General features: G+C 32.2%; 1 protein-coding gene across 3 annotated transcripts in view; it reads right to left on the bottom strand.

Moving 5' to 3' along the window:
* LOC118193997 (palmitoyltransferase ZDHHC3) overlaps positions 1-26060 on the bottom strand; it is a 42727-nt gene that overhangs the window by 11940 nt on the left and 4727 nt on the right. For all 3 annotated transcript variants that reach the window (XM_035365178.2, XM_035365172.2, XM_085822178.1), the window contains exons 3-4: positions 19973-20194; positions 3887-3968 (exon numbers count right to left, since the gene is read on the bottom strand). In XM_035365178.2, coding sequence (XP_035221069.1) covers positions 3887-3968; positions 19973-20194 — 304 coding nt within the window. The remainder of the gene's footprint in view (positions 1-3886; positions 3969-19972; positions 20195-26060) is intronic.

The following is a 26060-nucleotide window of genomic DNA, read 5'->3' as shown; positions in this document are numbered from 1 at the left end:
AGCCTTCATACCTTTTTGCACAAAAGCTGTTGAACAACTACCGGTGTCAAAGCCACATTTTTTTTAGAGTTCTAATGCGCATTGTTTATGAATCATCCCACCTGTACTATATTAAAGTGCTGTGTGGATCATTAAAAGTAACAAGAAATGAAGCTTCAGGTTTCATCTGATTCCTTGGTGCCTTCAAGGTAAACTTGATTTCTAACTTCTAGTACATACATATTTAAACTTAAAAAACAGCATTGTGCATATGCTTGTAAACTTAAAAATTGGCATTGTGCATATGCTTGATCCTAAAAACCAGGCAATGAGACTCTGTAACAACAAACAGAACATTTATTAAACTTTAGCATAATTTAAAATAAAAAGAACAAAAAGGAATGGTGATCCACAGCGCTGTGCAAACTACACAAGATCTTCCCACTACTGGGCTTTCTGCAACAGCAGCAATACAGACATAACAGCTTGGCTATTTGTAATGATTGCAAGCAGCTTAACCACACAACCTAGGATTAACTGCAATGTGAATTCCAAACATAGCTTCCAAGCTGCAATCAAACTGTTGCCACCAAATATTACAGGCCTGTATTATATTTAAAGAAATTAAATAATGAAGAATCTGCATAAATGTATGACTGTTTCTCGCACTGTGAGAAAACGACGGTACCTAAAGCCCATCAAATTTTGAATAACGTACTTTTTCATCCGAATATGGACGTGAACATAAATATGTTCATTTCATGTCTATGTTTTATAATTTATTTTCATGTATTATACTTTTTTTTAAGAACTCAGGTCACTTGAAATTATGAAATGGGTCACTCGGTGATTTATGGGTAAAAGATTGCTTTCAATAATAATTAATCATAAATGCATTCAATAATGTAACTTTTTAAAGAAAAAGAAATAGTTTTTCTTAAGCATTTTTAAATCAGCACTGTTTTAAGTAAAAAAGTCTATGAAGATCCAAATTTTAAATAGTTGCAAAAACTTTTGTTCCATATTAAATTTCATGTACACACGGCAACAAGAATTGTGACCCTTTGTGATACACAGTACAAAGTCTCTAATCCGGACTTCCATTATCCAAAATGATCTATAATCTGGGCCTCAAAGCCACAAACTTATGCATGCGCGTAAAGCCAGTAAAGCGTTTACCCATGCGTGCTTCCAATAGTGAAGAAAGTAACAGAGAACGTTATTGAAAACGAAAAAATTTCGATTGACAAGTTAGTCGGTATTCTCGACACAGCAATTACAGGACTTGAACGGTGAAACTTCGTAACTGAACAAGAAATTATGTCTGTTTATAGAATTAAAGAGAAAGTATTAGCACAAAAAACAAAGCAACTTACATTGATAGAAATGTTTACTAAAGTAAACAAATAAATAATGAGCTTCTTTTTTTTTTTTTTTTTTTTTTTGTAAATTTTGATACCCTTTAGATCATAACTGCTCTCTCTTTATTTCATAAATTATGGTTTCATATTTTTAATTGTATAATTTCTGCATGCCATCTTACCAGATTTAAATTTATGATCTATAATCCGGAAAAACTCCTAATTCGGAATTGCCGAAGTCACAACGAGACCGGATTACGGTCTTTGTACTGTAGTGGTACAGAGATCAAACAAGTTTACACTGCAGCTATGGAAGCTTTCCTTCTTTTCCTGTACAATCTTTGGTGAAGTTTTGTTTTAAATTAATTCCCCCTCTCTACAGTTGCTAAATATAAAATGTTCACATAAATATGGATAAGTGATTAAAAAGTAGACCACAGCATATAGCTGAAATTAATATAGATAAATAATTCTAATTTGGCATCTCTCCAAGCAGTTGCAAGGGATGATAGGCAGAAAATCTCTCTCTCTCTGTCTCTTTTTTTTTTTTTAATATGAGTTGATGAGAGCACTAATGCACCAGACATTTTGGTCTTGCTTTTATTGTAAGGTATGTAAATAGTTTGAGGAAAATATATGCAATATTACTCAGAATTGTCTAGTTATCTCATAGAATATTACACACAAAAGACCATTTTTAATATTATAAAAAATTATTTTGGGGATAAGATTACTAGCTGCCAACTACTTTGGTATATGGGCATAGACAGGGGAAATCTATGGCAGTACTCTAGGCACACATACTAAATGCCTATCTCAGGTAACTTGCAGCCCCTGGCAAAGCATAGCTTACAAAATCTTACCACAGTCATTTGAGAAAAATGTGCAACGAATCTATAAAAGTTTTTAATTTCATATTCAATGCAACAATTTTCAGACTTTTCAAAGCACTACATAAGGAGATGGATAGACTACACACTCCCTTACTTTTGCATCAGAAGTTTGCACGAGAGGGAAAATACTAAATAAATTGTTCAAGTTATGACACATGATTGAAAGTTTTCATTCTTTGAGAAAGCATATAAGATTAAAGATTCCAATGTAAAAGATTTCAAGATTTAAGTAAAACTTGAAATTTTGCAAAAATTTTATAGCTTTAAGGACTTGCATACCCATCCAGTATTTTTTCACAAATAAATAAAATCAATTTGTTTTTATGGAACAGTTCTATACCTATTTTCAAAGTATCTGACAAAATTAATTTGGCTACACCCCCCAAAAAAATCATGAATTCATAAAAAAATCAGACTGAAATACTTGAGACACTAAACTTTTTATTCGGAAATGAACTCGAACTACAAAAAAAGTAAAATAAAATGTTATAACCTCCATAAAAAGATTCTGGGGCTTGTTCAAACGTTGCTTTCTTTCACAAACAAAGCAAGAAGTACTACCAGATTTCAGACCTTTGCAATGAATATTTCTTTACACAGCATCAAAATTATTATTGCCCGAGAAAGAACAATTGACTGAGTTTTTAATTGATTCCTAATTAAAGGACATGTTTCAAAATCACTTTAAATTTTATTTAAACATTATGAGAAGAATGGCAAATCTGAGTAAACTTAGACACAATTAAATAAATGATATTAAAATAATCATTAATATTTTAAATTCAATGTAAGAAGATTCCTAAAATTTTAAAACAAATTATTACAGAACAAATGTTTAAAAATCTTGATTGGAGGGCAAAAACCTTTTGAACATTTACCTGTAATTGTTTGCCCCTATATTCACCAAATTTACATCATATGATGGTTAACAAAACATCTGATCAAGTAAACTGAAAATCACAAAATAAGAATTATTAAATAACTTTGATTGCACTCGTTCACATGCTCCACTCATCAAACCTTGCATAGCTAAAACCAGGGCCAGCACTAGACATTTTGCCAACCAGTGAAATCTCTGATGGTTCTAAATTCTGCTGCCCAGTACTGCCAAAATTCTAAAAAAATTTCCACCCCTAAATTTTGTTGTTGGTTGTTTCTTTAAATTCTGACACCCAGCAATCATACCAGCTTTGGCTAAAGTTATATGTAATTACTAATGATAAGAAAACATTTCAGTCAATATGACCAGCAGAGGAACACTATTACAAAAGAAGAACTTTCAAACAGCTTTCTATGCTAGGTCACTCATTGCATTCTTCAAATTTTGTGGAGATCAAACTGTATGAAGCCAAATGGTAAATGAGTTTGAAACATTTATGCTTAAAACACAAGAACTAAAAAAGATTACAAAGAAAACAGTTTTCAGTGGTCATATGAAAATTATTAATAGTGCATTCAAACTAGAGGGTTGACTACGTTGAATATCCAATGTCCAAGGAACAAGACATACAGTGCATTTTAATTTTAATAGAAATTAGGATAAAACTTACCACAGCAGATCCTGTATTTTAAACAAAATAACTATAGTAAATTTAAATAAAGTAAAATAAGATTAAATTAAAAAAATGATCAATTAAAACAGAAATAACTTACTGTTCCAATCACTGTTCACACACATTATGAAGTGACTTATGGCTAGAAAAAATGCATGAGACGATATCACAGCTATATAAAACTGAAAAGAAAAAAAAATTATAAAATATATAGCAAAGGCATTTTATATTATAAATTAGTGCAAAATAAACTAGGCACTATTTCAGTTTACTTATCACTATTATGAAAGAAAATGAAATCTGTAAAAGAACAAACAAAAAGCTTCTTTATCACTGGATAACAACAAAAATGCAAATAAAAAGTTGCATAAAATTTTTAAACAACTATATTTATTGTATTTTTTATTTATAACAGAAATTGCATAAAAATAACCCACAAATACAAAACATACAAAATGACCACATTTTAGAAGATTCAACATACTTTTGTTGCTGTTACGCCATAGGACAGTAAAATGCAACCAGTAAGATCACACAAATCTAGAAATTATCTAAATTATGTATATGTATGTGTAGATATATATAAAGATACTAAAACTATACAAATTACAGAGACTTAAATGGGATGACCATCTGGCTAGAATGAATGAAAATCGTTGCTGTAAGAAAATCTTTCTGGCGAAGCCCATGGGAAATAGACCTCGGGGCAGACCCCACTAAGATGGATTGATCGTGTCAAAAAAGATCTTAATATTTTAAGGGTTAAAAACTGGAAAACAATTGCCAAGAGTAGAGATGCCTGGAGAAGACCAGGGCCCACCCAGGGCTTATCGAGCCATTGAAGAAGAAGAAAACTGTATAAAGAAACCTATTACATTTTAAAATAATGAATCAAATTTAAAGAAGTAAGGGTTCCTTACTATTTTTGAAAATTATATTATAAAGTTGATATACTAGTCATATTTATTAACACATTATTGGTTATTCATATTTTCACGTTTTAGACCCACTTCTCAAGGAGTAATAATCTGAAAGATCAAAACCTGAGTAATTTTAGAGTACTGTGCCACATTTCGTTCCATATGAACTTTTGAGCATTTAAAGATAAAATGCACCACAAAATGAAATGGGAATTGAAATAGAAAAATTAAAAATATATACATATTTACACCCCATGCTCAAATGAGTCATGTAAGCCCCCTGATATGATAAAGTCTTGCATAAGTAAAACTTTAGTACATAATTTTAATAATAAAATTGCCAAAAAGATATAAAATGTAACTGAATAGAAAATCTTGTATAAACACTTCAATTTACATTGAAAATACAGTGGTCAATTTAACTATACAATTTAAATTTTGACTCATAACTGTACAATTTGTAAAATAAACTGTAAACTTTGATTCATAATATATTTGCCTATAAAAATGTTGTTGCCTATAAATGATTTGCTTATAAAAACTAATATCTATCTATATACAGCGTGTTTCAAATAGAATATACATATTTCGAATGCATATAGTATTTATTAAACAGTATGACATACGAATATGAAACTTTACACACATATGTATGAACCTCTCAAGTTCAGATTACAGATGTTCAATATGTCCTCCATCAGCGACATGAACAATATCATATCAATACTCAAATTCCTCTCATATTCGGGCAAGCATGTTCGTTGTCACTCATGTTATGAGAGTATGGATCCAGTTTTTCACCTCTTCCAGGTTCTGTGGGAGTAGTAGTACATAAACATTGTCTTTAATGAAACCCCATAGGAAGAAGTTACAGGGTGTCGAACTCGAGAGCACAAAATGATTTCTGCTGCGGAGTAGCCATTTTAAACATGTGACACTTACCACACAAAACAGAAGACAACTGACATTTAGCGGCTATTAACTCTTTCGCATCGAGAGAGGACAAAATCTCAATTTCCCAAACATCGAAAACGCCCGTATCTAAGAATTTCTCCTGGAATGCTTTTCCTTCCCCCATGACAAGTTGAATACTACAGCGCTAACAATAGCCTTACTTAAGTAAAGCGAGAACTTCTTTCTTCGACGCTTTGACACTGGGATTGCAACTTCGGGCATCAAAAGCTAAACACTGACAGTAAGCAAAGGAAAGGAAGGAACAAAGGAAACAAGGAAATTGACAACAAAGAATGATTGACATGTGATTTAACAACACCTGAAAGCAATGAGTAATGCAGTAATGTGATGGGGGAAAGCACTGGGTAGGAAATTATTCAGGCGTTTCGGGCGTCGATCCGATGTCTGAATGCTAGGGCGCTTTGGGCGACTTCGATGCGAAAGAGTTAATATAAACTAGATTTATGCATTTGTTTCACCAATAGCTGAGCCAAGGTGCAGTGATTGATAGTTTGGACAAAATAACACTTTGAAATACGTATATTCTTTTTGAAACACTGTATATAGAGAGTGAGCGAAAGATATTATACACAAAATTTTTTTTTATGCCGCGTTTTTATTTTTCATTATTTTAAGACAATTGCATTCATAATGAAAGGCACCATTGATACTTAAAAGCAATTAAAACTTATTCATGATGCACAAGGGTGAGAACTAATGTTATATATATTTTGTTAAGGAGAAGTTGTAACACTCGTTTTCATACACACATAAATACCTATATCTAATACTATATTTTTCTCACAATGACATTAAGCAATTCATAAATTGCAGTAAATATATATTTATATATATATATTAATGTAGAAATAAAAATAACTTACATAAAATACAACAGTATTTTTCAATTTTGGTTACCAAGATAAGCTGCAGATGAAAACATGTATTTTAACTAAGTAACACAACTTTTAGATCTGCATTTAAATAATTCCTATTAACGAGATTTTTAAAATTATTTTTAATTTCCATAATCTTCAATGCATTAGGATGAAATTCGGATCATTAAAGAAAATAAAAATATGAAATACTTTGAATAATAAAGTAATACAGTCAAAAGTCTTTAATCGGGATGTCCATAATCCGGACCTCAAAGCTACAAAATTTCTGCGCATGCGTAAACGTGCGTGCACGTTTAATGTATAATGGACGGTATAAACTAAGCTAAAATTACCTAATTATCTATTTCAGTTAATGTTGCAGATTGCGTTATTCCTTAATCTTCTAATTGGATTCGGCTTATTATTTTTTGCAGACAGAGCAATTTTATAAAAGTAAGCTTGAACTTTCGATTATGTCAAAAAGAATTTCTGATTCTGGAGCTGCTAAAGGATCTACAAAGCGAAAGCATGTTTCGATGTCCATCAAACAAAAAGTGGAATTGCTGCAAAAAATGGATAAAGGCATATCCTTTGTTTCTCTAACCAGTCCAAAATCTGTTTATCAATTTCACTCTGCTCCGTGGGGGGGGGGGGGGAATGTCGAGGCGTGCAATGAACTGGAAGTTGATCTGTCAGCACTATCCTTATCTTCAGGGTAGATGTTTTTATTTTATTCAGCTTATAATTTCTTACTAAATGTCGTATTTCATCTCGATATACTCCGTCTTTGATATGATTTAAATCAAATTCCTCGTCATTATAAATATCACGAATACACATCAAATAGTTTTCTGGTTACAATTTTCTAATTTCGACTATACGTAATGTATGCTTTACGCATGCGCACGTTGAAAGAAATGTTTAATAAAATAAACAAATAAATATTAAGCTTTTTTTGTAAATTTTGATACCCTTTAGATCATAATTGCTCTTTATTTCATAAATTACGGTTTCATATTTTTAATTTTATAATTTCTGCATGCTATCTTACCAGATTTAAACTGATGATCTATAATCCGGGAAAACCAATAATCCGAAAACGCTGAAGTCCCGGATTAAAGACATTATATACCAAATGACTGCAAATCTGAAGACACAACAAAAACAGTCAAGCCACTCACAAGGTCAATAAGATTGTTTCAGAATAAATAAGGTTTGCTACACATATATTTATTAATGCTGATTTCAGACTTACAATTTTCTTTCATTTTCCCGATTTTTGTTATCATTCACAGATTTTTAAGTCATGTCTTTTAAAAGTATGGTGAATACAAACCAATTTCCCTCAGAAAGTCCTTCATGAAGGCAAACCTCCCCTTTAAGGCAGATAGCCCTTGTGTGCTTTGCCGCATTCAAATAACCTAGCCTCTTGATAGCATGTAAATGCTTTCTAGGAATATTTAAATTAAGAAGATTATTTCTATTTACTAGGTCTTTCTTATACTCTATTTCAGTAAAATATAATTAAAAACCATCTAATTCTTAATCTAAAAAATTCCCTTACTGGTAAAAATAAAAATGTGGTGATATAGAAATAATCATTAGTCTTTCACTTTAGTTGAGCTATACAAACTGCTGTTTCCTTCATAAGCACAATAGCATAGAAAGGAAAAAAAAAAAAAAAAAAATCGCAGTATCCAAAAGTGCTAGTCAAAATGAAGAAGATTAGGCCTACAAAAGTTTTATATATGTATATAAACCATTAAAGCATATATATATATATATATATATATATATATACAGGGTGGTCATAAAGAGACTTTGTCAACATCTGCACTTCTAGCGTTCGTTCTGGTTAACCGATCGAGATGAGATTTTAAGTATAGTTATTCAGAGGTATGTGCTCGAGATTCTGTGAATGGCAACACAGGGGTGCTCAGGGTTACAGTTAGTTAAAGAAACTGAAAAATTTCGGATGGCAACACCAACTTTTTCCCGTTGCAAAATGTTCAGCATATGAGAAACCCTGAACAGCATCGGTCAGGTACCAATATATTCAAAACAAGACATGTTATGCATACATACACACACACACACACACACACACAAAAAAAAAAAAAAAGTTCTGAAAACCAGCCAATAAAAACATGATCTGGATGCACACAGAAAATTTGTATATGACAGTGACAAGATACCAATCATAGAACACCAATTGTCAGATATTCAGCTAAAATGTAAAGCTGCTAGAAATTAATGCTAGAAATTCAACATTGAAGGACATTTGGTTTTAATTAAAAAAGTAGTTTTATAAAAATATATAGTGCTGAATAAGAGAAGAACATTTAGTGTCATTTCAGAAATAGTGAGAAATCTAGTTCTAACTCTGGACCAAAATTCATCAAGGACTTTTGAGAAAACTCAAGTTTTAAGTTTGAATTGCTAGATAGTTTTAAAAATTCCTTTGCACTTTATTTAACAGGTAATTAATCTCATTAATATCAATTAATGTAATTTCTTTAAAAGTCTTATGAATGCAGTTTGTTTAAATTCAACTACTGAAATGAATTTTCATGACCCCAAAATTCCAATTTGCCATCTCATTTGGGGTCACAACCCATAGTAAAAAATAAATAAAGGTATGCTTTTGTCCGATATGTGCGATCATCAGTGATCAGTGTCTCGTCTCTGTCATATGCAAATTTTCTGCATGCATCCAGATCGTGTTTTGTTGGACGGTTTTCAGAACCCTTTTTTTTTTTTTTGTGTGTGTGTGTATGCATAACATGTCCGTTTTTGGACATATCGGTACCTTTCCAATGCTATTTAGGGTTATGCATGCGCTGAACATTTTGACACCGGAAAAGGTTGGCTTTACCATCCAACATATTTGAGTATCTGCAACTATAACCGTAACTATGAGTGCCCCTGTGTTGCCCTTCTTAGAATCTCGAGTGCATACTTCCAAATAACTATATTTGCAATCTCATCTCGATCAGTTAACTGGAACGGACACTAGAAGTGCAGATGTTGGCAAAGTTTTTTTATGACACCCTGTATATATATACGAACACTTAAAAGTGCTACTACACATTCCTGTTTCAAAAAATGAACCTGCCTCAGGTAATTTTCTGCTAGATTTACTACTGAAAGAAAGGTGTGATAGAAAACCTGTTTTTTTTTTTTTTTACGAGGGCCATCCAGGAAGTAGATTACGTTTCCGTCTGTGTCCGCTAGGGGCGGGGCTAGCGCGGCCATCTTGGGGTCAGAGCGTTGCGCAGCTCAGTCTGCATCTAGCCGTGCTAGTGAGAGGTTCGTGCCGTGCTCCGTTCAGATACTGTGACGGTTTGAAATGTCTGCGTTAATTGAAAATCCCGCGAGCTGCGAGGTGCGCTCAGTAATAAGGTTTCTGACTGCAAAAAACTGTAAACCGATAGAAATCTATCGGCAGCTTCGTGAAGTGTATGGGGACAACATTATCACTGAAGGTGGAGTGCGTCAGTGGGTCATAAGATTTCAAAATGGCCGAACCAATGTTCACGACGAAGATCGAAGTGGGAGACCCAGCATAGTGACCGCCGAACTTCTCGAAAAAGTCGATGCTAAAGTCCGTGAAAATCGAAATTTCACAATAACGGAACTTTCTTTGAGTTTTCCACAAATTTCGCGAAGTTTGTTGCACGAAATCATCAGCGAAAAGCTTGGTTACCACAAGTTTTGTGCAAGATGGAAGGCAAGAAGAGGTAACGAAGTGGTTGAAGGCGCAGGCGGCCGAATTTTTCGACGAAGGAATTTCCAAGCTCGTACATCGCTACGATAAATGCCTTAATTTGTATGGTGACTATGTAGAAAAGTAGTATTTGAGTGTGGCTTTCATCTGTATATAATAAAATTTGTTTCCTATACTTTGTTTATTTTTTTATTCCAAAACGTAATCTACTTTCTGGATAGCCCTCGTATATTGTAAACCTGGATCTGCAGTAGTTGGCACTTTTTTTTTTTTTTTTTTCCCCATGAGATAAAATGGGAAAAAATCCTTTTGTGTACACCATGTGACTTCCTTGTATGGAATATTAAATTATACACATTTTTTCTTGCATTTCATTTAAAATTATTGGACTGAATTAAATCTACTTTGTTTACAGTGCATAAACCACAATAGAATAAATGCACTCTTTAAAATTCACTACATTCGTTTACCATAGTGACATTCTGGTGCTAGGTTCACTCAATAGTATATTTCGTTTATATTATAACTCAGAATGCACAAAATTTATATCATTTGAAGAATTACCTAATCTTTGCCACATGTTCTATTCAAATACTATAATAAATCTAGAATGATGTATAAAAGAAATTAAGCAAACAAAACAAAAACAAAAAAAAACAAAATAGTTTTTCACAGACGATTGAATATTTCTCATTCAATTCAGTTCTCACTTCACAACAAGCAAAAACACATAAAAACTCAAAATATCTATATTAAAAGTTACGAAAATAAATCTCAAATACTTATTTCCTCGAATAAATTCCAGAATGGATTAATCATGATTTAATTCAAAATAATAAATGAAGGCATTATCTTTGCTGTTGCGAAGCTTAGTTTCTCTAGATTGGCAACAAATCCACCATTCTACTAAATTTCAAATGTAAACAAACATGGCCACCATGGTAAAAATACTTATTAGACTTACTCGCACTTAAACAACTTTTAAATTGTTGATAATGCTATAAATATTGCATGTAGATTTACTAAAGACGTAAAAACCTTAACTGAAAGATAAGAACAACATAATTCAATCATTTTTAAAGGAAAAAATGCACAATTTACAAACACACAAGAATAAAGAAACTGAGATCATTGAGCCGGGTAACAGAGTGGATATGTGGCCTATTGCAACCCAAATACGAGTTGCACATCTACATGTTGTAGCAGTTCTACATACAAAATTTCAACATTCTGAGGCTACTTGTTTTTGAGTTATGCGAGATATGTTCATACATACGTACGCACAGACGCCACAAAAAATTCTCCTTCAGAATTCATTTTAAATCAGTTTTATAATTTTTTTTGGGGGAAAAGAGTTTTTTTATCTGTCCTTACGCACATATGTCAGAAAAACAGCGTTAAAGTTAAATTGCATTCAATAGCGGTAAAAAATGGATATTTTCATTGAAAAATTATGCCTAAAGTTTTTCGCAATTACAATACTTCCTTTTTACTTTGTACAAGGAAGTAAAAGCAAAGTGTTGTCTTTTCCAAATATTTTCATGTGTAAAACTAGCTTTGTGGGCCTCAAAAGCTGTAGTTCCCTCCACTATATATAGCTATAAAATACAGCTTGTTTCAAAAAGAATATACGTATTTCAAAAGCATATATTTATTCAACTGTATGACATACGAATATGAAACTTTACAGACATATGTATGAACCTCTCAAGCTCAGATTGCAGATGTTCAATATGTTCTCCATCAGCGACATGAACAATATCACATCAATACTCAAATTCCTCCCATACTAAGGAAAGCATGTCCATTGTCACTGATGTTATGACAGTACGGATCCGGTTCTTCACCTCTTCCAGGTTCTGTGGGAATGGTGGTACAAACATTGTCTTTAATGAAACCCAACAGGAAGAAGTCACAGGGTATCAAATCCGGTGACCGTGGAAGCCAGCTGAGACATGCTAAGTAGCCAGCTCCTTGACGACCAATCCAACGGTTCGGTACAGTTTCATCCAGATAACCACTCACTTGGTGACACCAGTGAGGGGGTGCCCCGCCTTGTTGAAAAATGAAGATGTCTTCGTGTAGCCTCGGAAACAACCAGTTTTATAATGTAGCGAGATACTGCTGACTGTTAACCATATTTCCATCAAAGAAGACTGGGCCGTAAACAGATAATCGGGAAATAACACAAAACACATTGATTTTGGGTGAATCTCATATATGTTCAATGGCTACATGTGGGTTCTGTAGGCCCCAAATTCGAACATTGTGTTTGTTTACATGACCACTAACATGAAAAGCCGCTTCATCATTGAACACGATATGTTGTGTGAAAGTGTTATCATTGTCAATAACATCAATAATCTCGTTACAAAATGCCACATGTTTGTGCTTGTCATCAGAACGCAGAGCCTGTAACAAATGTAACTTGTACGGCTTCATAAACAAATGACGTATCAAAATACACCAAATAGTTGTTGTAACTCCCAACTGCCACGACGAGTTGATTTTGAAAGACTACATTGGAAAGCAGTTTGAATTCGTGAAACATTTTTGGCATGAACACGAGGTTGGTCAGGACTCTTTCCTTTACATACACATCCTGTATTTACAAACTGTCGATACCATCTGCGAATGTTCCACCTATTCGGAGGATCACTTTGGTACCTCAAACTCGAGAACAGAAAATGATTTCTGCTGCGGAGTAGACATTTTAAACATGTGACGGTTACCACGCAAAACAGAAGACAACTGACATCTAGCATGCTATTAATATAAACTAGACTATGTATTCGTTTCGCCAATAGCCGAGCTAAAAACGCAGTGATAGATAGTTTGGACAAAATAACACTTTGTAATACAAATATTCTTTTTGAAACACAGTGTATATATATTTATTACACACAGCTTTAAATATCTATTATATAGAGCAATAAATGGCTTCGCTAAAACAGGCTAAACAAAAATTAAAATTCACACACTTCAGGAACAAATTTCCTAATTATAATTACATTAAAGTATTTTTGAGTCGAAACAGATTAGGAAACTATTACTGATTGAGAAAATATGTCAGTAACTGAATTATAATAAAAAAAGTTGCATTGCAATCTTTTCAAAATATTTCTTGAAATTTACTGAAGAAGTACAAAAATAAAGGTACTTTTTAGTTGCTCCTCTTCTGAAGCAATCCTCTGAAATCATGCAGTGTCAAGGGAAGCAATGTATCTTTTGACTTTGAAACTTCCATTTTTGTATTAGAAAAAAAATTCTTTCCCAGTCAATCTTGAAGAGGTAAATGATGAGCATGGTAATTTCCTTCAACCAAGATCTGATGTTGAGAAAAGATATGAAGTCACGAGGAGTACAGTGATATATGCTTACTTTTTCTGGTCCCTTAAAGGAGTTGTTCCTCAGACTTCTACCTTTAAAATGAACCCCTTCTTTGACGTAAAGTAGCAATTTGATAAATATAGAAAAGAAATCCTTAATTAAGCATTTGATTATGAGTGCACAGTTTTGGTCTGAGAGTCACATTAGCAAGAAATTCTCAAATCTGATCTATTCATCAGGACAAGATTCCCTTTAATGGATATGTAACAGCTTTAATATCATTATTAATCTCTCGTGCATTTGAAATAGATGAATAATAAATAATGTACGGGTTACTAGCAATATTGAAACGTAGGCTAGAGAGCCTCAGGCATTTTCTCACACGAAGCATGTAATTATTTTTTTAAAACAAGTTTAGATACTTTTTCTTCTCTTGTTTGTATGTCGCCATTTTTTGAGTGTAAAATAAAAGTTTTGTTGTGTTCCATCAAATTGTTAAAGAAGTATCACAGTCTTAATTATCTTGGAGGTGCCGGCCGAGATCGAATAATTGTACATGTTTTTATTTTATTAGTTCATCACTGAGCGTAATATTAGTGATACTGGATTAATACTTCTTGTTAATATTGAATTGTCTTATTTTATTATCGTATTGGATATTATTTTTAATATTCATTTTAGTTGTCTAAATTAATTAAAGTATTTGATTTGAGCTATTTTGAGGAAGTATAAAGAATACAGTGTTCATTAATTTTAAACATAGAAACAATGTTTTACTTTGGAAGAGCTCGTAAGGAAGATTGGCAAAATCTTGTGGCTGAACTGGGAGTTCATGTGACTTCAGATTTGAAGTTAGTCAATTTGAAACAGAAAATTGTTGAAAGCAAAGATTATGATGAAGTATTCATCAAAGGAGTCTTAGACACAATAGTAGAAGAATGGAAAGAGAGGGAGGAAAGAGAAGAAAGTAGGAGACAGGAAGAAGCAGAAAAGCGGAGAAGGAAAGAACAGTATGAATTACAGAGATTAAGATTTGAAGCAGGCACAAAGTCTCAAACTGCCGGACACAGGTTCGGCTGAAAACGAAGCTGCGTCACCTTATGTAAAAATTCGATGACAAGAAAGGAGATATCAGTATATATTTGCTAAAGGCAAGCAGAATGGGCTCAAATTGATAAAGAAGAATTTGTATCTCATTTACTAAAACTACTTCCTTATGAAGTAACATAGTTGATAGCTAGAAAACCCTACGATAAAGCTAAAGACTATGAGCATGTGAAGAATTTATTGTTAAGACAGTTTAAGCCAATCCCTGAAAAGTTTAGGCAGAAATTTATTAAATATCAAAAGAGTACCAAATCCACATGGGTGGATTTCAACTATGAAATAAAAAGTTATTGCAAAGAATAGGTAACTGGTCTAGGAGTTGAGACTTTTGATCAGTTGGTAGATTTGATGGTGCTTGACCAACTTAAATGTCGAGTTCCTCCTGAAATTCAAGATCATTTTCTTGATGAGTGGATAGAGATGATTTCATCTAAAAAATTAGCTGAAAAACTTGATGTCTATGAAAACATTCGTGGAAACTTTCAAAAAAGGTCTGTAGTGGATCGGCAGAAAGAAAGATACAATGCACTCGAAGTAAAGTGAGTTCAGATAATAAAAATAAAACTGAAAAAAAAAAAAAAAAAAAATTATCACGATTTAATTCACAAAGCTGGTTCCATAGACTCAGAAGTCTACGTTTATATGATAAATATGAAACACAGAAGATGCCACAATGTTATCAGTGTGGATTCTATCAACATTTAAGACCCCAATGTCCAAAACTTAAGAATAGTACTGAATCTCCTGCTAATCTTAACAGAATTAGTAAAAAAAACAGAGGATAAATTTCTCTTACCTTATACTAATATGGGTTACGTAAATGGTCATAAAATTCCTATATTAAGGGATTCAAGTGCTAGTATTGATATAGTTTGTCACAAATACATCATGCCGGAAATGCTGACAGGTGAAAATGTGTGGGTGCAACATCCATTAGATTTGAATCCAACCTGTTTACCATTGGCTGAGATCGAACTAAATTGTGATTTTGGGCGAGTAATAACTCAGGTTGCCATTATTAGAAATGAAGTCAACAAAGGAAGGTTGAATTAGGCACTGTTGGATAAACAAGGAAAGAAGCCTGATAGTTGTCCTCACCAGGTCAATGCTATCTCTACTAGAGCTGAAAGGAAAAGAGAAATAGCTGAAGAGAAGATCTTGGAACCAATAAAAAAAGAAAATAAAGCATCCAGAGATGTCTTTGAAGAAGAAGTTAAATTACTGGAACTAAATACGGAAGACAAAGCTCTCATGAAAATGATAAACATTGACTCAAAAGAAGTTGCACAACTTCAGCTTACTGATAAGGAACTGTCTAATATCATCCAAGAAGTTGAAGAAGGTACATGCAAAAATGAGAACTATAGTCTGACAAGAAAACAGCTTTTAGTTAAAAAAAACGACGGATAAAATGGGCTTTGAAAGACAGCTTGTAGTTATACCTGAAAAACTCAAGCCGTCAACTATAAAGATGTGCCACGAAGGAACTTCTGGTCATTTGGGTGTCAAAAAGACCAAAGACAGACTTGCTAGATATTTTTATTCAACAAGGTGTTACAAAGAAACCAAAGATTTTATTAAAAACTGTGATGCTTGTCAGTACGCTGGGAAAGGAAATGACAAAAAGAAGGCTCCAATGGCATTCGTACCAGTCATTTGCGAAATATTCACTAAAATAAATGTTGATGCTGTTGGTCTCAGTCGTACAGACTTCCCTAAAGTGATTCAAACAGATCAGGAGACCTCTTTTGTCAGTGCTTTGATAGAGGAATTTTTGGAGCATTTAGGCATTAAACATGTAAGAAGCTCTGAATATCAGCCACAGAGTAATCCCGTTGAACGATTCCATACAACGCTAAAAAAGGTGTTAAGAGTGACTCCTATATTAGGAGCGACTTCTGGTTGGGAGAACTATTTACCATCAGTTCCTCTTACCCTCAGAACAATCACACATGAAAGCATTGGTTTTACACCAGCAGAACTGGTTCATGGCAAAAACCTACAAACGCCACTCATTTTACTTTATGAGCAGTGGCTAGAACCAACTGAAGAAAGTAATAATGTTGCCAGTTACGTTTTCGATCTTATTAATCGAATGAAGAAATGCAAAGAACTTGCAGTGGAAAACATGAAAGAAGCACAACGGAGGAAAACATGGCACGATCGAAACGCAGTGAAAAGACAATTTGCTAGAGGAGATTTAGTTCTTGTTTTATCAATGAATCGTCAAAATAAACTAGAAGTACAATGGAAAAGACCTGGAAAAATAGAGCAGAAAATTTCAGAAACCAATTACATTGTAAGTTTCGAGGAACAAAATGAGACAAATCAAGTATATCACATTAACATGCTTAAACCATATTACAAAAGACCAGAAATGATTAATATGATAACTGAAGTCTAAGGAGACTTAGAAATGGACATACCTCATTTACCTTCCAATCCAAGTACATTAAATTTTTTGGACATCATACAGAAGAATGAACTCGAGAAATAGAAGATTTACGAAAGGTTTTTATGGAAATATTCTGGTTGTTTTTCAAATAATCCCCAATATCCAGGTATTAAATAATGAACCAATAGAAATAAAGCCATACAGACTGTCACCCCGACAGACTGAAATTCTCAAAAAGGAAATTCAGAAAATACTTGATCTCAAAATTATAAAGCTGGGAGAATTGGACTATACATCTCCCATGATTTTGACAGAATCTTCATCAAAGGATCCTCGGCCTTGTATTGATTATCGTAAACTCAATGCTGTTACTAAAACTGAATACTCTCCTTTGCCTAATATTGAAGAACGTATCGAAACTGTAGCAAAAGCAAAATATATTACCCTATTAGATATATCTATAGGCTACTGGCAAATTCCATTAACAGAAAGAGCCTAAAGATATGCAACATTTGTAACTAGTTTTAAAAGTTTCAGGCCTCTACGTTTAAACTTTGGATTAAAAAATGCCCCATACTTTTTTAGCAAAGTCCTAAATGACTAATGTCCTGGCTGGATGCGAAGGATTCGCTGTACCATACCTGGATGACATTGTCATTTACTCAGAAAACTGGGAAGGCACCTTAAAAACTTAACTTCTGTTCTAGACAGAATACAGAAAGCAAACTTATGACTAAAACCATCAAAATGTAAATTTGCTCTAGGGAGTGAGATACCTAGGCTATGTCGTGGGACAAGGACAACGAACCATGGATGAAGTAAAGATCCTGGCTGTAAATGAGTATCCTAAACCTAAGACCACAACAGAAGTATATGCTTTTTTAGGACTATTAGAGATTACTCTGCAGATACTTTTTTAGGATTAGTAGAGTATTATCGCCAGTACATACCGAGATTTTTGGAAATTGCACCCCTCACGGATGCTTTGAAAGGAGTAACAAAAAAAAAAAAAAGGAAATATACAATGGTCTGAAATATGTGACAAAGCTTTTAAAAATTTTAAAGAGTTGCAATGCAAGAAACCAATTCTGTATACTCCAGACTTTGATAAAAGGTTTATTATACAAACCGATGCCTCAGATAATGGCATGGGTATAGTACTATTCCAATTAGATGATGATCAACATGAACATCCTATCTTGTATATAAGCAAAAAAAAAAAATTTACTAAATTTGAAAAGAATTATTGTACTACTGAAAAGGAATGCGCTGCCATCATCTATGCTATCAAGAAACTGCATTTTTATCTAGATGGTCAGCAAGAATTCTTGATTCAAACTGATTATAAACCTTTGGTCTGGCTACAATCCAACACCAAATGTAACTCTAGATTGATGCGCTGGGCACTCTCATTACAATCTTATAATTTTAAGGTCATTCATCGCAAAGGATCTTTGCACAAGAACGTAGATGCTCTGAGTAGAATTAAGTAATACAATAACTCTTAGTGTATATAACCAAGTTTAAAAATTTATTTTATTATTTAACATATGCTCAACTAATGTATTTGAACGTTCACCATTTTCTATCTAAATGTGGTGTAAAAGTATTTGTTGAAAACTTAAAATTTTGGTTTAAAGTTTGGAACTTATGAGAGAAATTACCTCCTCTTAAAATAATTGAGAAGGTCGAGCTCATAAAACTTTCGAATTTTACAGAACTTTTCCCTTCGGAAAAAGTCTCTCTGTTGGGTGAGAGGTTATAACAGTTTAAATATCGCTATTAATCTCTTGTGGATTTGAAATAGATTAATAATAAATAATGCACAGGTTACTGGTAATATTGAAATGCAGGCTCGGGAGCCGCATGGCATTTTCTCGCACAAAGAATGTAATTATTTTTTTAAAACAAGTTTGTATACTTTTTCTTCTCTTGTTTGTATGTTGCCATTTTTTTAGTGTAAAATAAAAGTTATTGCTGTGTTTTATCATTGGAGTTTACTTCAAATTGTTAAAGAAGTATCACAGATGGTACTAGTAACACAGCCCATTCACCATTCTCTGTAAGCACTAAAAGCAATGAACGACAAGAGATGAACTTTATTCTCTCACATCAATCAGAACAACTGTTTTCTGACCTTAACTCAAAATGGTTGGCAAGCACTTTGGTTTTATTTCACAATGGGGACTGCAACATAGCATTGTTGCATCGCACTAGGAGGATAACATAGCAGATGTTAAAGCAGAAAACAGACCCTTCCAATTAGTCTACATAAAAGATTATGAATATATATTTTTGTTCAAATGCTTTAAGCATCAGATCTAAGGCTTGAATCAGACAGCTGATGCCAACATCATAATGTACAGATTGCCAGTTGTAGATGCCAAACATATAGATTTATATAACATATGTAAACTTCAACAATACATCAGGAAAGATCATGCATGATAAAATTCAGATTACATAATTAAACTCAGCAGGAAAAATACTGTCAGAAATTCAAATAGAAAAAAAAAATAATAATCAATTTTCCAATGAAATTTTAACATTTTACAGCCACGTCATTTATTCAAAAAACTAAAAACAAAATAAATAAATAAAAATTTTTTAAATTAAAATAAAATTTTACATTTTAAAATTCTGATTCATTTCACACAGAGTAATTACTGATATAAATCAAAAATGAAAATTATTATGATAAGTTAACTGATTTTGAATTCGATTATTACTGTCAAATATATACAATATGGTGCATTCATTGGCCAACTAATAGAAAACTGACAGTGTAGTTAAATATTGTATAAATTCAGAATTCAGTTAAGGCAAAAGTTATTATTTTATGATGTTAGAAATTTTTAAACATAATTCAACTCACAGTAAATAAAACAAAGTATTTCTGATTTTTCTCCCCTACACAGTTATTCACCCATGGACAATGATGGTCCATTTTCCGTATGCATCTCTGACATACACTACAGTGATGAGCTCTTTCTGGTTTGATACAACAGCACTTGGGACATTTATAAACGACTTGACCATCACATAAACCCATTTGCTGAATTGTTTCTTTAGTAGCATTTCCACGAGGAACTGCACCCTAAAAATTTTAATAAAAATAAAATTATAAATTTACAAAAGTTGTAAAGTTTTTTAAATAAAAAATATTTAAAACTTTAAATTAGATTATTACTATATGTGAAATGATTAAGCTTTAGAGAATTCTTAGTAAAGAATTTAATCGTATATATATATATATGAACATTTAAAAAAACAGACAGATATATTACTACAAGATGCAAACTTAGTAAAAATACAGATTTTAAGGTAGTTGTTCTCCTCCCCCCCCCCGTAGGTAAGATACTAACCAAAATGAGCATTATCTTGCCAAAACACATGCCCTTCTGTTACAGCCATATACCTGTTGAAACAGGTTTTCATTAATTAGTGCATTTTTTTAAACCTGTAATATTTTGTTTGATTTTATGAATCACCAAACTTAAGTGCAATTAATTTTTTTGAGCTTTTATTATTACTTTATTCAATATACAAAAATATATAGAAAATTAGAAACAAATTAGAATCTGAAAATTTTAGAGAATTCGGAATACTCCTGGAAAATTTTGAATGTTCAAATTCATGCAAGACTATCACTGTTATTTCGGAAGCATAAAAATGATTGTTACTCAAAACACTGCCAAAATTACTGGCAACTATAGCATCTCTTTCTGACAGATAATAAAACAAATACTAGATTTAATTAAAAATAAAATTTTTATTTTATAAAAGTAATGTTGATATATTAAAGTTCATAACCCTACAAAAGCTAAGCCACTGCCAATTTGCACAGTCAAAATGCTGCAACACCCAAAATTCCTTTTGAGATTGCAATGCTATAATAACCTCCTCCCAAAACTGATTACAGAAGTTTGAAATTTTTGAATAATACCATATCTAATCTTCACAAATGAGTTTCCATTAGCTCCTTTGTAAAGTTTTTGCGAAGACTTTTTAGAAGTTTGTTGTTTACAAAACTTGTCTCCACTGAGATACATTTAGGCATACATACTCATTTGTAAACAAATTTGAAGATCAGAAATCAGATCAGACTACCACAGAAAATGGTATAAATACATATCTGAAGTGATATTTACTTTTGTAATGATAAGAAATTTGCATTGAAAGGGACGTGTATATCAGTTTAACTGCAGAGATGTATCACATCCTTACTGACAGGCGGGTAGTGCCTAGGAAGTGGTTATATGCATTGTAGTAGCTGCTGGGGAAGTTTCAGACATGCCATGAGCCTTCTAGAATATTCAGAATTCCATCAGGATCATCAGCATTGTGAGGCTTATTTTCATTTCTGGTGCCTTCTGTGTACACTATCACATGCACATGTCATTTCTGAACTATTTTCTATATTATTCTGAACATTTCTGTCTGAAAATAGTGCAAATTCCGACAGTAAATTACAAAAATTGTTGAATAGTTATAATCATATATTTTCTAAAATTAAATATGATGTTGGTTGTATAAAGATTGAACACCCCCCCCCAGAGTTGTACTAACTTCTGAATTACCAATAGCCTATAGACCATATTGAGCATCTCCTAAAGATGATAGTGAAATTAAGAAGCAAATAGATGAGTTGTTAAATGCTGGAATAATTAAACCTTCTTCCTGTCCTTATGCTTCTCCTGTAACTTTAGCTTATAAGCGTGATTAACAGGCAAAAACTAGCTTGTGTATTGCTTACAGAAAGCTTAATCAAATTACAAAAACTGATTCTGAGCCATTCCTAGAATTGATGCCGTATTAGATCAATTAACAAATGCAAAAATTTTCTCTACATTGGGTTTAACATCAGGCTATTGGCATATAAAATTAAATGAAAAAGATACTGAAAAATTAGCATTTACTACACATTTTGGACTTTATGAGTTTACTAGACTACCTTTTGGTTGGAAGAATTCCCCAGCTGTTTTTCAAAGAGCTCTTAGACAAATTTTAAACAAATATCAGATTCAATTTGCTTTAAATTATTTCGATGATATTATAGTATTTTCTCCAAATTTTGATGAACATTTAAAGCATCTTAAAATAATATTTGATATATGTGAAAAAGAAAACATAAAATTAAAACAATCTAAATGTAATTTTGCTAAAGAAAAAATAAATTTTCTAGGATATGAAATTCAAGCAGGTAAGTACCAGCCCAGTAATGCAAATGTAGAGGTTATTAAGAAATTGCAACCCCCCAAAAATGTCAAAGAGTTGCAAAGATTTTTAGGAAATATTAATGTATATCATAAATTTATTCAAAATTATACTAAAATTAGAGCTCCTTTAACAAACCTATTAAAAAAAGGTACTCCTTATATGTGGACTACTGAATGTCAAATAGCTTTTCAAAATTTAAAGGCTGCATTAATTTCAAGGCCTATTTTAACTTTGTTTAATCCAAAATACCCTTGTCATGTATTTGTAGACACATCTAAAGAAAATTAAAATTGCACCAACATCTAAAGAAGATGTTGGTGAAATTTTAAAACAAGACCATCCAGATGGTAACCTACATCCCATTGCTTTTCATTATAGGAAATTAAGGTCTTATGAACAAAATTATGCAATTACTGAATTAGAGTGTTAAGCAATTACTGATGTCATAGAAAAATTTTATTATTATTCACATGGTAATCATTTCGCTGCGCTTACCAATCATGCTACTCTAGTTTGGCTTAAAAATATTAAATATCCTACAGGTAGTAGGTTATTTTGATGGTCTTTAAACTGTTGGTGGATTATATTATTATAATTCTACTAAAAAATATATGGTACTTTTCCTTTTCAACGGCACAAATCTCGCTAAGCAGACTTTGTTGGCGACAGCATGCAGTATACACATAAAAAATGTTAACAAATGTTAGTTCTAAGAATTTTTTATTTTGAAGGTATAAACATTTTAATATGGTTTAAAATTTTTTAAAAAGCCATTAAATAAAGACAATTTGTAAAAAGACATTAATTTAAGAATTTACTACTTTCATGGTTCAACAGCCTGATTCGCTGGTTCATATCACGTGGCCCCAAGTGATCTCATCTCACGTAAACTAGGCTACAAAAATCTAATTCTCTCAGTAATTATGTACATTAATTTCAAGTTAAATCTTAATTTGGAATACAAGTTTAAATGCAAGAATTATTTCAATTCATACGAATAGCTTAATCAGAAATTATGTAAAACCGCAGTGCTTTACTTAGCTAGGGCATTCTCATTAGAATTGATGAATTTAACCCTTGATTTTGCCTTTACTATATTTTCGTCTTTGGGTGAGCAGTGTGATTGCATCCTAATTGACTTAATTAACGCGAATGTTCTTAGGGCATAAAATTTAACTAGCTTGTAAAAATTCTATGTAATTGTATGTCAGTACTGAAAGAAACAATCAATCTGATAAGAAATGGCTGCAACTTGTTTTGAAAATGAAGCGTAAAAGGTTACATGTGAAGATATTCCGTTTGGCATCAGTTGCACCATTATTGGCAACTTTATCATTTGCGCTGGCAAAACAGAAAAGTACCAAATATATTCACATTATAATTGAACATGCTATTAGGTATATCTGGACTTTTGCTTCTAAAAGTGCAACTACTGTTACTTATATAAATTGTTTAAGGCAAATTTTTCAAATTCAAGTGCCAAAGAAAATTTTAAGTGATAGGAATGCTGCTTTTACATATTCAAAATTTAAGCACTTTTTAAGGAATCTTAATAATGTAAAACAATTATTAACTACTGCAAATAGACCCTAAACTAATGGTAAAGTTGAACGAATTAATCAGACAATTATAACTAGGCTAAAATATAAACTAAATTCTTATCAAGGTAATATAGCATGGACGAAATTATTACCCCAGGTAACTGAAGAATATAATAATACTCCTCATTCTGTAGCAAAATTCCCACCATCATATTTAATGTATAGAAAAATTCCTTATGATTCCTTACTTCAAAATGAAGAAGTACATCCACCATCTGAAGAAGCTAGAAAACGTGCCCAAAAAAGGTCTGATGATTATGATAATGTAAACAAAGAAGGATATGATACTCATTATAAACCCAGTAATTTCAAAATAGTTGATTTAATAATATATGAAGAATTTCAATATCCTAATACCCATAAAATCTCTTCTCCTTTTTCAGGTCCTTACAAAATTTTAAAACAATATTCTGAAGTTACTTTTGAAAACGATGAACCTAATCCTGTAACTAAAAAGAAATCAGAAATTTTTCATTCCACCACACTTAGACCTTTTAATTCAGATAGTGAATTTAAATTATCTATTAGAATTCCTGTCTATGTCCAAAATTAATTTATTTTTAATTTTCCAAAATTTCTGCTTTAAATTTTTTTTCCTAATTATGACATTTAATATCTGATTTAGACTTTAAACCCTGTGACAAATTATTTTTCCCATTCTGCCTTTTTTTCCTTCCCAGAATATTTCCGCTCAAAATTTGCTGTGTATGTCTCCTATAGCCCAGAAGAGGAGGAAAGGAAAAACTCCACCATCAGATTTTTCAGATAAAGATGAACTATGACAAAGTATGACAAATATTTTTCAGAATCTTGACCTTTCCCAGTCTGGCTCCTGTCTCATCCTGCCTTTTTTTTCTTCCCAGAATATTTCTGCTCAAAATTTGCTGTGTATGTTCCCTATAGCCAAGAAGAAGAGGAGAGGGAAAACTCCACTACCAGATCTTTCATACAAAGATGAACATTTTTATTTCTTTTTTTGACACTAGGTTTCACACTATCTGTATTACTTCTTGTGTCCTCTCTTTAGAGAGGATATAGGAAGTGATAGCACAACCCGCTGCTCCCCTAGGGACACTCTTAAAATCCCCCTAAAATGTATTCTTATTTTTATTAGTTAGGACATTCAACTATGACCATGAGACTGACTTGGGTTTTTCTATATTCTTTACAAGTCACGATCCTCCAACTATAGTTTAGCACAGAAATGCTACCACACACACTAAAATTTTAAAAATAATTTTTTCTTTTTCCTTATTGTTGGGTAATATTTAATTACATTTTTGCAAAATTTAAAAGACTTTAACTTGATTATGCAAGTTATTTATCTTAAATTTCAGACTTAATTTTATATAATGAATGTGAAAGCTCACTACTCACTCTGTATTATAATGGAAACATTTTCATTAACAAAAATTTCAGACATTTTAGTGAACATTTACTTTATGAAAAAAATGTTAACATTTACTTTGAAAGACTTTTAGTGAACTTAAGAACTTTATGAAAGTACGTGAACATTTACCTGGTGGAACTATTTTCATAAAAAGACTTCTCAAACAATTTTCGTTGAAAATTCAAAAAGACATTGGAATTTTTTCAAAAGAATTAAGGACTTTTAAAATTATATTTGTCTGAATTTATTAGTTAGTTTATTTAGAAATTATATTGTTATTGCAATAATTGTAAATTAGGTGTTTAAGTATTACATAATCTATGTATGAGAAAGGTCATGAATAAGGACAGTGCATAGGCAAATCTACCGGCTATGTACTTGATGCTACTTCATGTCTTTCCTCATATACTAAACTTTCCCTTGCTTCGCCCATCCTTGTTTGCCACCCAAGCTCTTCTGACCTTTCGTTTGAAAGGGGAGGGATATCTAAGATATGACAAAATACGATAGCTGTTTTAAAAATAACTGGCTATCTCAAAATTAACATTCTAGATTGGGCACAGTAGCTTCTTAAGTCCTCACTTTAATTTAGGTATTACCCTCTCCATCCTCTAAAAATAATAATTTTTTCTCGACTGCATTATTTCTACAGTAATCCATATCATATGACTTTTATATAATGACGATGACATAGATGATTCAAAACATAAACTTAAACAATTTCTCCTAATAAGCTTCCAATACTGAAATAA

The sequence above is a fragment of the Stegodyphus dumicola genome, chromosome 8, assembly GCF_044657685.1.
Source record: "Stegodyphus dumicola isolate Sdum_Otavi_A_Nest chromosome 8, ASM4465768v1".
Classification (NCBI taxonomy): Eukaryota; Metazoa; Arthropoda; class Arachnida; order Araneae; family Eresidae; genus Stegodyphus; species Stegodyphus dumicola.
Note: the sequence above shows the minus strand (reverse complement) of the source record. Positions and strands in the feature narration are given on the sequence as shown.